The 12,022-nt window shown below is 52.0% G+C and overlaps 1 protein-coding gene across 1 annotated transcript in view; it reads left to right on the forward strand.

Annotated features, from left to right (window-relative positions):
• Window positions 1-9,651, forward strand: part of PPP2R5D (protein phosphatase 2 regulatory subunit B', delta) — a 32,087-nt gene extending 22,436 nt beyond the window's left edge. Inside the window, exons 13-16 of the mRNA XM_014962433.1 lie at window positions 1,504-1,605; window positions 8,403-8,475; window positions 8,924-9,040; window positions 9,413-9,651. Coding sequence (XP_014817919.1) covers window positions 1,504-1,605; window positions 8,403-8,475; window positions 8,924-9,040; window positions 9,413-9,550 — 430 coding nt within the window. The 3' untranslated portion in view covers window positions 9,551-9,651. The remainder of the gene's footprint in view (window positions 1-1,503; window positions 1,606-8,402; window positions 8,476-8,923; window positions 9,041-9,412) is intronic.
• The last annotated feature ends 2,371 nt before the right edge of the window (window positions 9,652-12,022 follow it).

The following is a 12,022-nucleotide window of genomic DNA, read 5'->3' on the forward strand; positions in this document are numbered from 1 at the left end:
AACGGAGAAGGCAGAACTAAGGGGGCAGATGTCCTATAGTCAATTGTTGCTTCCTGTGTCTGATTCCTCGATACTAGTCTGGTTTATGGTTCTCCCCTCAGCTTCCTGCTCACCTTTCTTCCAACCGATTCCTTTCCTGCTTAATTCAAGTTGTAAAACTCACTTTCTTTTAACAAATTAGCTAAAAATACTGGGTCCGCGGCCGAGATCCTACGGTCTTCCAGCAAAATGCTCAGTGTGTGTGCAGACACACTCAGTGTTACCGCCCCTCCTCATCAGAGCTCAGAAAAGGACTTTATGCACTTCTGAGGAGAAGGATCTGGGGGTCCTGGTGGAGAGTAAACTCTCCATGAGCCAGCAATGGGCCCTTGTGGCCAAGAGGGCCAATGGGAGCCTGGGCTGCAGAGGGAAGAGTGTGGCCAGGAGGTGGAGGGAGGTCACTCTCCCCCTCTGCTCTGCACTGGGGAGGCCACAACTGGAATCCTGCGTCCAGTTCTGGGCTCCCCAGTTCAAGAGGGACGGGGAACTACTGGAGAGACACCAGCATAGGGCAACAGAGATGCTGGAGGGATTGGAGCATCTCCCTGATGAGGAAAGGCTGAGAGAGCTGGGGCTCTTGAGCCTGGAGAAGAGAAGGCTGAGGGGAGACCTTATTCATGCTTCCAAGTACCTAAAGGGTGGGTTGAGGGAGGATGGAGCTGGACTCTTTTCAGTGGTTCCCAGTGACAGGACGAGGGGCAACGGGCACAAGCTGGACCATGGGAAGTTCCACTCCAATCTGAGGAAGAACTTCTTTGGGGTGAGGGTGGCAGAGCCCTGGCAGAGGCCAGGGAGGGTGTGGAGTCCCCTTCTCTGGAGATCTTCAAGCCCCACCTGGATGCCATCCTGAGTGATGTGCTCTGGGCAACCTTGCTTTGGCAGGGGAGTTGGACTGGATGATCCCTAGAAGGTCCCTTCCAACTCCAACAATTCCGTGATTCTTGTCTGAAACCCTTCACCAGTTCTGTTTCCTTCTTGCACCAGTTAAGATTCATGATTCTGCTGCTTCCATCTCCTTCCCAGCCATGTGACACAAGAATTCCTGAAGGTGTATTCCTCTTATTTTTCCCTGTCTTTGTTTTATCGCTAGCCACATCTTCTCAGGGCCGTTTGGATGCCTCAGATTCTCCTCTTCCTTCCCGTAGCTCATCTGCTCCAACGCTTTATCAGACAACCTGCCTAAGTCCAGCAAGGTTGTAGCTGTCTTCCATGTTCCATCCGTAGACCTGGTGAGGCACAGGGCTCAATCTACTGCGTCTCTCCTCTTTTGCCCCTGGGTCAGATATTTCACAGGCGGCTTCAATACTTGTTTTCATTCCCCAGGAGTCTCCTTGTCCCAGAGAGAGCTCACACACTACGTAGCTGTAGTATTAGGAGTTGCTGCTGCTCTTTTCTGTGCTGCTGGTGCTAACTCAGGGCCGAGATACCACCATGACTTGTTCTCCTCTCCTCATTTCTTTGCAGGACAATCCACGGGCTGATCTACAATGCACTGAAGCTGTTCATGGAGATGAACCAAAAGCTTTTTGATGACTGCACGCAGCAATACAAGGCAGAGAAGCAGAAGTGAGTAAGAGGTTCTTGCCAAGTAACTTGAGCTCATCCTGGAGTCTCCTTGGGGGACAATAACAGAAGGTAGATGCCAACAGGCAGAGGGGAAAAGGAAAAGTGGTGCAAATCATTTTGTCAAAAAGTAGGATGCCTCAGCAATAATTATATCTAGGGATGAGAAGAGGTAAAATGTGTACCCTGATAAAAATCCTTTCAATTGTGCTGAAGCAGGTAGCTTGGGAAAGAGTGACAGAGTCTGCTGGGTCATGAGGAAATAAATCGCAAAGTAGAGGATACTCAGCTTTGCAGAGACACTTGGAAATATTTACCAATCCATATATGTCATAGTGGAATCCTGCTGTTTTACTTCTCGGAAGAGCTTTGCTGCAGTGGGCGTAATGTGTCTGTCGTGCCACAGGGCACTTTGAGTTTTCCAGCCATAAAGATGGAATAACACTGGAATTTCAAAGAGCAAATGGTGGGGATAAAATCTGACCTCAGCAAGTACCTGTGCCGTGATGCTGTAAAGAGGGAAAAAATCCACTTTTTCTGCTTCCTTGTGCTGTTTTTTGGTGCTTGTATGACTACTGGCTTTTATGACTTGTCAGTTCAGTAAGCTAGAAGGAAACTTTTTTTGGTTTTGTTTGTTTGTTTGTTTGTTTGTTTGTTTTTCTCCTGGGTCTGTTTTCTGCTGATTTAGTGGCATAAGACAGTGCTGCTCATTCCTGGATGAGCCAGGGCTGCTACAAATGTGGTGGTGGGGAGAGCAGGGCTAACCCTTGCTGACAGTGGCAAGCTCTGGGATATGTTCCATTGTTTTGTGAAATAGTAATAAATAACAAAGTCGAGATGTGAATCAGAGCTTGGGGCGGGTAACCTGCATATGGAGAATTAAGGGGTTTGTTAACATCTAAATTGGGAGCAAGAGAGATGTTTTTTTTTCCTGTTTTAGGGCATTTGTGAAGCCCACAAATTCCTGCACGTGTATTTTAAGATTCGGTGACTATGAGATAGAATCATTTAGGTTGGAAGGGACCTTCAAGATCATCTAGTCCAACCATCAACCCAACTCTGACAAAAAATCCATCACTAAACCATGTCCCCCAGCACCATGTCAACCCGTCTTTTGAACACCTCCAGGGATGGTGCCTCAACCCCTTCCCTGGGCAGCCCATTCCAATGTTTAATAACCCTTCCCATGTAAAAATTGTTCCTAATCTCCAATCTGAACCTCCCCTGGTGCAACTTGAGGTCATTTCCTCTTGTCCCATCGCCTGAGACTTGGAAGAAGAGACCGACCCCCCCTGGCTACACCCTCCTTTCAGGGAGTTGGAGAGAGCGAGAAGGTCTCCCCTCAGCCTCCTTTTCTCCAGGCTGAACACCCCCAGCTCCCTTAGCTGCTCCTCACAAGACCCCTCACCAGCTCCATTGCCCTTCTCTGGACCTGCTCCAGCCCCTCAATGTCTTTTTTGTGGTGAGGGGCCCAAAACTGGACACAGCACTTGAGGTGGAGCCTCACCAATGCCCAGTACAGGGGGACAGTCACCTTTTGAGTCCTACTCCCCACGCTGTTCCTGACACAGGCCAAGATACTGTTGGCCTTCTTGGCCACCTGGGCACACTGCTGGCTCCTGTTCAGCTGACAGTCGACCAACACCCCCAGGTCTATCTGGTGTTTCCATCAGGAGATTTTTTTTTACTTGTTTAGCTTCTACCCACGCTGACCTGCTGAGAGGGACTGTTCCCAGCATTGGTGAGTGGCTGGTGGAGGATTGTTCTGGAAAAGGTCAACAGAGCAGCTCAGAGCTGTCCAAGAAACGGATGGGTAGAGCTGCACTGTTTTCTGCACATGTTAAGATCTTTTTTTTTTTCCCCTAGTGCCTCTCTGACTAATTATGCTTCAGAAAACCTTGAAATGGGTTTTTATCAAGGATGTAAGGGATATCAAGGATATTTCGCTCTCCTAGATAACCAAATTTGGTAAAATGTCAGTTGAAAGCTCGGTGGGCGGTATGTAAAAATGTCTTTTAGCAGCTGAATGGGAGATGAGTTTACCTACAACGAGCATGATATGATTCCTCAGCTAAGTGGGATTTCCCTGCCACGGGGGCCCAGCTGAGGAGGCCGTTCAGGGTGAAAACAAGAAGGCTCAACTGTGCTGTCACTGGCACAGCATTGGCCAGCTGTTCCTGGCTTGAGAAGCATGAAAAGAGGTCCCTCTGAAGGGATGCTGGAGCTGGGAGAGAAGGTTGTGAAAGGTCTGTAGGGACAGGCTGGGAAAGGACTAATTAGAGATTGGGTAGCAGAAGGGAATGGAGTGGGACAGGAGACTGGGGAGAAGAGCAGCTTCTCTGGGCAAGGAGGGTAGAGACTTTGGGCAGAGGTACAGCGAAGAGCCAGGGTGGTGGTAGTGCTATTCTGAATGTGAGTGGTGAAGGGAAGAAATTAGAGGAGGAGTAAGGAGATCAGGGTTTGTTGGGCAAGGGGCCTGGGACCAGAAAGGACGTAGAACAATGGTGGGGGGAAAGAGCACTTGGGAAGATCACTTAGGGCAACAAAGATGATGGAGGGATTGGAGCATCTCCCTGATAAGGAAAGGCTGAGAGAGCTGGGGCTCTTGAGCCTGGAGAAGAGAAGGCTGAGGGGAGACCTTCTTAATGCTGACAAGTGTCTAAAGGGTGGGTTGAAGGAGGATGGAGCTGGACTCTTTCCAGTGGTTCCCAGTGACAGGACAAGGGGCAACGGGCACAGGCTGGACCATGGGAAGTTCCACTCCAATGTGAGGAAGAACTTGTTTGGGGTGAGGGTGGCAGAGCCCTGGCAGAGGCTGCCCAGGGAGGGTGTGGAGTCCCCTTCTCTGGAGATCTTCAAGCCCCGCCTGGATGGAGTCCGGAGTGATGTGCTCTGGGCAACCCTGCTTTGGCAGAGGAGTTGGGCTGGATGATCTCTAGAAGGTCCCTTCCAACTTCAACAGTTCCGTGATTCTGTGATTCCCTGAAGATGAATTAGAAAGCTAGATTTACTAGAGCAGCATGCCTGAGTTCTTTGCTTAAGTCCATTGGCAAAATGTCAGCTTTTCCCTCCATGTCTTTAAAATATCTGAGAAATATAAGCAAATCCATGTGCACTTAACACTGTAGCTGCGTGTTCTGTATGATAATAGAATAAGTCATTGCTGGAACAAACGGGGTTAGACAAAGTGTGTTTCACAGGCAGGAGAAAGTGTTCTTCAGTGGTGTCTCCCCAGTGCAATGAGACTTGTTTTGTAGCTGAAGAATCTGTCCTACCTGCTCTTCTGTCCCCAGAGTGCTAGTGTTCTGGTGAGCAGCAGGTCCTGTTGCCTCGAGAAGACGTGTTGCATCCACAGCTCCTTTCTGCTGCCTCCCTGGCAGAGCTGGCTGCAGGTCGTGCCTGTTGGTGGCAGTAACGTGGTGTTGGTGTCAATTGCTGTTGTCTTTTCAAACACAGAGACTTAAACCAAATATAGAAATAGTACAGTACAATAGACAGGGTTGTTCAGGCTGGAGAAGAGAAGGCTCCGGGGAGACCTTGGAGCAGCCTTCCAAGATCTGAAGGGAGCTCCAGGAGAGCTGGGGAGGGACTCTTTGTCAGGGAGTGCAGCGACAGGACAAGGGGTAATGGTTTTAAATTGGAAGAGGGGAGATTTAGATGAGATACCAGAAAGAAATTCTTTGCTGTGAGGGTGGTGAGGCACTGGAAGAGGTTGCCCAGAGAAGCTGTGGCTGCCCCATCCCTGGAGGGGTTCAAGGCCAGGCTGGATGGGGCTTGGAGCAACCTGGTCTGGTGGGAGGTGTCCCTGCCCAGGGCAGGGGGGCTGGACCTTGATGATCTTTAAGGTCCCTTCCAACTCTCACCATTCTATGATTCTATGATTTTTTTTATTTTTCCTAATAAAATCCTGTGAGGCTGTGATGTCGAGTGCCTCCAACGTACAGCAGTGTCCCAAAGGCTGGTGGTGGAGGCCATGTTTTTAATTAGTTACTGTGCCTACAAGTGACGTGCCAGCTTAGGCATGTCACCGCTGCAGCCAAGGCTGGCCATGGAGAAACATGTTGGGGAGGCTCTCTACTGTTTGGTGCAGATGGACTGACTGTGTCTTGCTAATCTCCCCAGACATCTTGAAGCTGCTTTAATTATCAGAATCCTTCAGAAAACAGTGGGGAGGTTGGGGCAGAAAGATAGTGTCTTATCCTGAACGTGCCCATCTCTAGAAGTGTGAAGGCCTCAAATACCCTTTTCAAGAAGTGTGGTGTCAACGTGCTCTGGGGCCGCCCAGGCACCCAACATCTCTCTGGTAGCAGCTACCTTGCCTCCTTCTGTGTAGGCCACAGCAGCAGGAAGAAGATATCTCCCACTGTAGCTCTTCTTTTCCAAATGTCCTGCCAGTGGCTTTCTCATGCTCTCATAAAGGGAGCTGATGAGGTGCACATCACCTACAAAGTAGGGCTGAGGGTGCTGCTCCCATAGAATCACATGGGGTTGGAAGGGGACCCCTGGAGATCATCTAGTCCAACCCCCTGCCAGAGCAGGTCCACCCAGAGCAGGTCCCACAGGAATGTCTCCAGACAGGGTTTGAATGTCTCCAGAGAAGGAGACTCCACCACCTCCCTGGGCAGCCTCTGCCAGGGCTCTGCCACCCTCACAGGAAAGAAGTTCCTCCTCATCTTTAGGTGGAACTTCTTATACTCAAGTTTGTGCCCATTTCCTCTTGTCCTGTCCCTGGGCACCACTGAAAAAAGACCAGCCCCATCCTCTTGACACCCTCCCTTTAAGTATTGATAAGCATTGATCAGATCCCCCCTCAGCCTTCTCTTCTCCAGACTAAAAAGCCCCAAGTCCCTCAGCCTCTCCTCCTAAGGGAGACGCTCCAGACCCCTCATCATCTTTGTAGCCCTCTGCTGCACCCTCTCCAGCAGTTCCCTGTCCTTCTGGAACTGGGGAGCCCAGAACTGGTCCCAGTGCTCCAGATGGGACCTCCCCGGGGCAGAGCAGAGGGGCAGGATGACCTCTCTTGACCTGCTGGTCACACTCTTCCTGATGCCCCCCAGGATGCCATTGGCCTTCTTGGCCACAAGGGCCCATTGCTGGCTCATGGTCATCCTGTTGTCCACCAGGACTCCCAGGTCTTTCTCCTCAGAGCTGCTCTCCAGCAGGTCACCCCCAACCTGTCCTGGTGCAGGGGGTTATTTCTCCCCAGGTGCAGCACCCAGCTCTGCAGCACCCAGACTCAGGTCTGCCCTGTGAGGCATTGCTGTTTAGAAAGGTGGGATTCTCCAAAGAGTCACATAGATGAGTGACACTTTCAGATAATGGAAATGTGCTGGTTTAGGAGGTGAAGCCAAGCTGATTGATAAGATTGGGAGGAAGCTTCCCCTATAGGGGTATGTCAGGCAGCTGCAGTACTATGATTAAGTCAATGTGGCATCAAAATAAAGATGAAACTTTCATTCTTTGGAAATATTTGTTTGGCTGAAAAGAGTGATCACAGGTGTAAAAGCTTTCAGATTTTTAGAAGCACTGCTCTTAGTCAGACAGGGTATTTTCTTTGCAAGGTGGTCTTTTGCCATATCAGCTCAGCACATGATGCGTAAACTGGTGGATCTGGAAGTGCCATGGGGAATGGAGGGCTTCCCTGATGCTCTTCAGACTGCCTTGGTGATCTGAAAGGAAAGAACTGGTGCTAGAGATGGATGGAGCTGAATGACTGGATGAGTTCTCTCAGCTCCTTGTGTGCCAGACCAGTAATGTGATGTAGTCTGGCCAAACAAACATGGCATGGTGGTAGACACGATACCAGCAAGGTAGACACTGCTATGGAGGGGCGGTGACCTTCATGATGTGAGGGCCTTTGTGGACCCACATACTGGTCTACATTTCCCACAGCAAGACAGGAATAATACGTATGTTTCTGTTTAGCAGACATTAAAAAGGATTCTGGAGAAATTGGGAATGAGGCAGGAAGGAGCTAGTGTGAAGATCAGTGCTTAACTCCTGGTCACACTCCCCTGCAGAGACCTCCAGAGCTCTGTCAGAAAACGAGGTGTGGGTTATTCATTTGGGGTTTGGTTTGTTGGGTTGGTTTTTTTTGACCCTGTGTTCTCTGATGGAGTAGTCCACTGCTTGAATGCTTGGCAGCTCCATTACCGTTTTTAGCCTCCTTTCTTAAATATATTTCAAGAGTGTGAGGTGATTACAGAGTGTAAGAACTTCCTTGCCATGGATACATAGGGCACTGGAGAGACCAGTAGCTGGGATGAAAGCCAGATAGTCCGTTAAAATCAGAAACAAAGCAGAGATTTTAGTGCAGATGTTTAAAAGGTAGAAAGAGAATAACAAGGAGCGGTGGACGCTCACCTCTGTTTGCAGGGAACCTTCCCTTCCCCAGGAGTTACAGCTGGCCCAGTTGAAGGGTCACTTAAGGTCTGTGCCAAAATTTGTGCCAAGTTCCAGAGCTGTGTCCGGGTTGCTCTGGTCCTCTCCTGCAGCACAAAGCCAAGGGAAAAAAGTACCTGTGCAGCCTGCTGCTGCCACCCTGTGCCACCCTGTGCCACCCCTGTGCTCTGAGGGGAGTGAGGAGTGTGCCTGCCCACCTCCTGCTAGCTGCAGTGTGTCCTCTCTTCTTGCCACGTCTCGCTTGCAGGTAGAATTGGGGGGTCTCTGAAGGACAGAGCAGCTCATCCCCCAGCCTGCACTTTTCTGCTGTCTCTTGATCTGGTTTTCCTGTGAGCAAAAGCTGCGCTTTCCCCAGGAGTTCGCACTTGCTCACTCTCTCTCTCTCTCTCTCTCTGCAGGGGAAGGTTCAGGATGAAGGAACGAGAAGAAATGTGGCAGAAAATAGAGGAGCTGGCCCGGCTGAACCCCCAGGTGGGTAACAGCAGGACGTAGGATGAGAGAGAGAAGAATGTGCTGGGGGTTCTGACCTGCTTCCTCAGCTCGTGAGAGCAGGCTCCAGCACCTGACCTCCGTCCTGTGCACGCAGTTGGAGCGGTGGTCTGTCCCTCCCAAAACCTTGGGGTGCTGGCAACATTTTACCAGCCTGGCCCTCTGTAGCACTGAGCTCTAAGTAATATTTCAGAGAGCACGTACGTGTTTATGGACTCCTCTCTCAGCACACAGGCGGTGTGCTGGGGGCTCGGAGGCCACAGGTAGGAATGGGTGGAAGAAGATGCTCCTTTCCTGTTCATGTACCTACTGCTACCTCTGAGAGGGTGGATGGAAGATGGAAGCATACTGTGCTGTGTTGGGATGCTGGGGGAGAAGGCTGGGTGCTGGGGGACGTGCTGACTCTCCAGCTGTCTGTGTTGTTCTGCAGTACCCCATGTATTACGCACCTTCTTCATTGCCTTCTGTCTGCTGTATGGAAACGGAGACCCCGACCGCGGAGGATATACAGCTACTGAAGAAAACGGTGGAGACAGAGGCTGTGCAGGTGTGTAGGTGTCTAGAGTCATTCCACAATTACTCCCAGACCAGCCAGGACATCAGCATAGTCAGTCCAGTAGCTAGAACTGGCTCTTTCCGAGTGTCATGAGGGTAAATGCCCTTGCTGTCATCCCTGATCATTAGAGACCAACCTGTAGTTTGACGAGTGGAGTTTATCTAACCTTCCCACCCTGGGAAAAGTGCAAGTGGGACTTTTCTGTCTCTCTGTCCTTCTGGTCTGTGTTTGGCTCTCAGCCTGTTCTGCAGCGTGCTGTAGTGTCACCCAGTGTATCCTAGGGCACTTGGAGTTGAGGAACGTGGAGGCTGGAGGGGTGAAGGGGTTTGCTGCTGATCCCTGACTCCTTTGCTTTGTCTGTAGATGCTGAAGGACATTAAGAAGGAGAAAGTTTTGCTGCGCCGGAAATCTGAGCTTCCTCAGGACGTCTACACTATAAAAGCCCTGGAGGCCCACAAGAGAGCAGAAGAGTTTCTCACCTCAAGCCAGGAGGCTCTCTGACGGGCTCAGGAGCTGGCCCGGGAAGCTCTGCCCCATCCCTTTCCCCCAGGGGTCACGGAAATGCACTCGGTTCTCATGTATAAATAAGGAATGAACATGGTGAGCTGTGCCTGTCCTCCACTCCATCCGCATCCCTCCAGGCTAGACCTGGTTTTCCGTTATAACTCCTATCTCACCACTGTCACGTCCCTCCTGCTTTTCCTCCTTCCTCCTGCTTTTCCACCTTCGGGTGTGCGTGGGTGAAGGGAACCTGCCTGACCTGCCATTGTACCAGCCCAGGCAGGAGCCCCTTCATTTCCAGCTCCCACCTGGTTCTGACTCTGCCTGGGGAGCCCAGAGCCTCGCTGCCTTGCAGCACAGGCTCCGTGCTGGCCACAGGCTACCGCGCGAGGCTCGGCACGCTGCTACAAGCCCCAAGTGCCCATCTCCTCCATGCCTGTCCCCCGTGCTGCCAAGCCCCGCGGCGGTCAGAAAAACCAGGCTGAGCTGGGGGCTGGAGCACGCGGCAGAGTTTAGTGGGGGGGCTCTGCTGCCTCTCCACCCAGTCTCGGGGTGCAGCTCCGCAGCCAGAGGCTCTCACGTCCAGCGGAGGAGGTGTTTGCTTCCACCTTTGTTTTGCTTCAAACCTCTCGTTCTGTTCCCCTGTCAAGTGGAGTGGGGGTTCAGTGCTTCGCCACCCCCAGTAAAGCTGGGTGCAAGCACTACATAACTACTGCAGCCCTGCCTTTAGAGCATCCTTAGAAAGCTCTCTTGTGGGAAAGTGAATTCCTTCAGCTGTTTTGTGTTGGTCCGGTACTGACTCGTCTCCATCCCGGTGTCTTGGGTTAATTGTGGGCCCAGAATTAACTTTCCGCTTTGTAGCAGGCGTCAGCCACTGACTTCTGCTTTTCCTCCTCTCCCCGCTCAATTAAAATACTCCTCCAGCTCTCCCCCCTTTGTCGCTGTAATCCCATCCTTAGCTCTGCAGTGGCCAGGGTTTCTAGGAAGCTTGTGCTGCTTTTAAAGTCATTTCTGCAAACTAGTGGAAGCGACGGATAGACGTTACGGGGCCAGGCTGAGTTTGTGAGTGTCCACTTGTCTCCTCTTCATGACCAACGGCTAGGTGCTACCACCAAATTGCTTCCGTGGGGTGCTCCCAGCAAAGTTCCTCCTCGTCCCTGTTACTTTGGCGCTAACGAGGCCCTCGTTAGTTATCCTAACGGTGCAGCAGGGACTTGTCATGCTACCTTAGCCTTTAGAGCGCACTTGATAGCCCAGGGGGTTGCGCAGCGCTTGGGGTGCTACTGTGATGCTACAGCTTTCTCCCCTACACCTTCTGTGGTGCAGGTTGGGCCACGCGGTGCCATCCTGGAGAGAAGACAGAAAAAAGGGAGTCTTCCTTGCTTCTTACCTGCCGCGCTTGCTTTCCTGCCGTGTACGCTTCAAGTGGGTTTGCGATAGCACGGGGAGCTTGGGGGGGGTGGGTGCTCATCTGACACAGCTTCGCAGCGCGGTGGGGTGTCGCAGAAGGTCCTGGTGTACCTGCTTGTCCTCGCTGGTGAACCATTCCCAGGTCAGAGGTTCCTCCCCTCTCACCTGAACTGCTGGCGTGCAGCACATCTTTCCTCCAACCCAAAATAAGCTGGTTTTTCTTCCCCCCACCCCCCACCCCGTGTTATCCCAGAGCCTGTTTAGCTCTCTTTGGAAAGTTTTGCCCTCGCTAGGACTTGCCACCATCTTTTAGGAGCAGCTGGCGAGCGTGAGATCACGCAGGACCCCCCCCCGCCTCCCCCTCCAGCTTCATGCCATGGGCCAGTTCATCAAGGAGACTTTTAACGAAAAAACACCTCAGGGAGGTTATGGCTTATTTTGACCATTCGTTCCCAGCTCACGGTCGGCTGCCCATCCGATTACCTCACGCCTGGCACAGCACGTAGACGGACGTGCACCGGGTGACGCCGGGTGGCGGGCGCCTCCGGGGACGAGGGTCTTGCCGAGCGCCACCCCTGCCACCGGCGGCGGGGCTCGGGCCGGGGAGAAGGGGACATTTCTCCCCGTTGCGGTACAGGTTCATCCCACTCCTGGCGACCAAGCCCCCCACCTCGTTATTGTTTTAAGAGCGGTACAGCATGTGCGTGCCCTCCCTGGAGCCTGCTTGCTTGCTGGGCAGTGGCTGCCTCTCCCCCTGCTGTGGGCTTTTCTGCCAGCAAGAAGGAATCCAGAGGCTTCTGGTGCTCAGAGGCTTGTGGCCGTCCCGCAGAGGCTGTCTGTCCATCTCAGGACAGACTGCCCTGGGGGTTGTGCCACGCGCAGGGGCGCGTTGAGGCCTCACCAACTACCTGCTGTAACGGCTTCGACGTTCTCATAGCTTTTGTGTGTTCTCCTTTCTGGGTCAGGGAACTTAGGCTTTAGTTACCTTCACACGGCCATTAGTTTGCTACTTAATTCATTCCAGCGTCCTGGACGTTTTAAGAAGGGGGACCATGTGAGAAA

This window comes from Calidris pugnax, unplaced genomic scaffold (assembly GCF_001431845.1).
Source record: "Calidris pugnax isolate Ruff unplaced genomic scaffold, ASM143184v1 scaffold147, whole genome shotgun sequence".
NCBI lineage: Eukaryota > Metazoa > Chordata > Aves > Charadriiformes > Scolopacidae > Calidris > Calidris pugnax.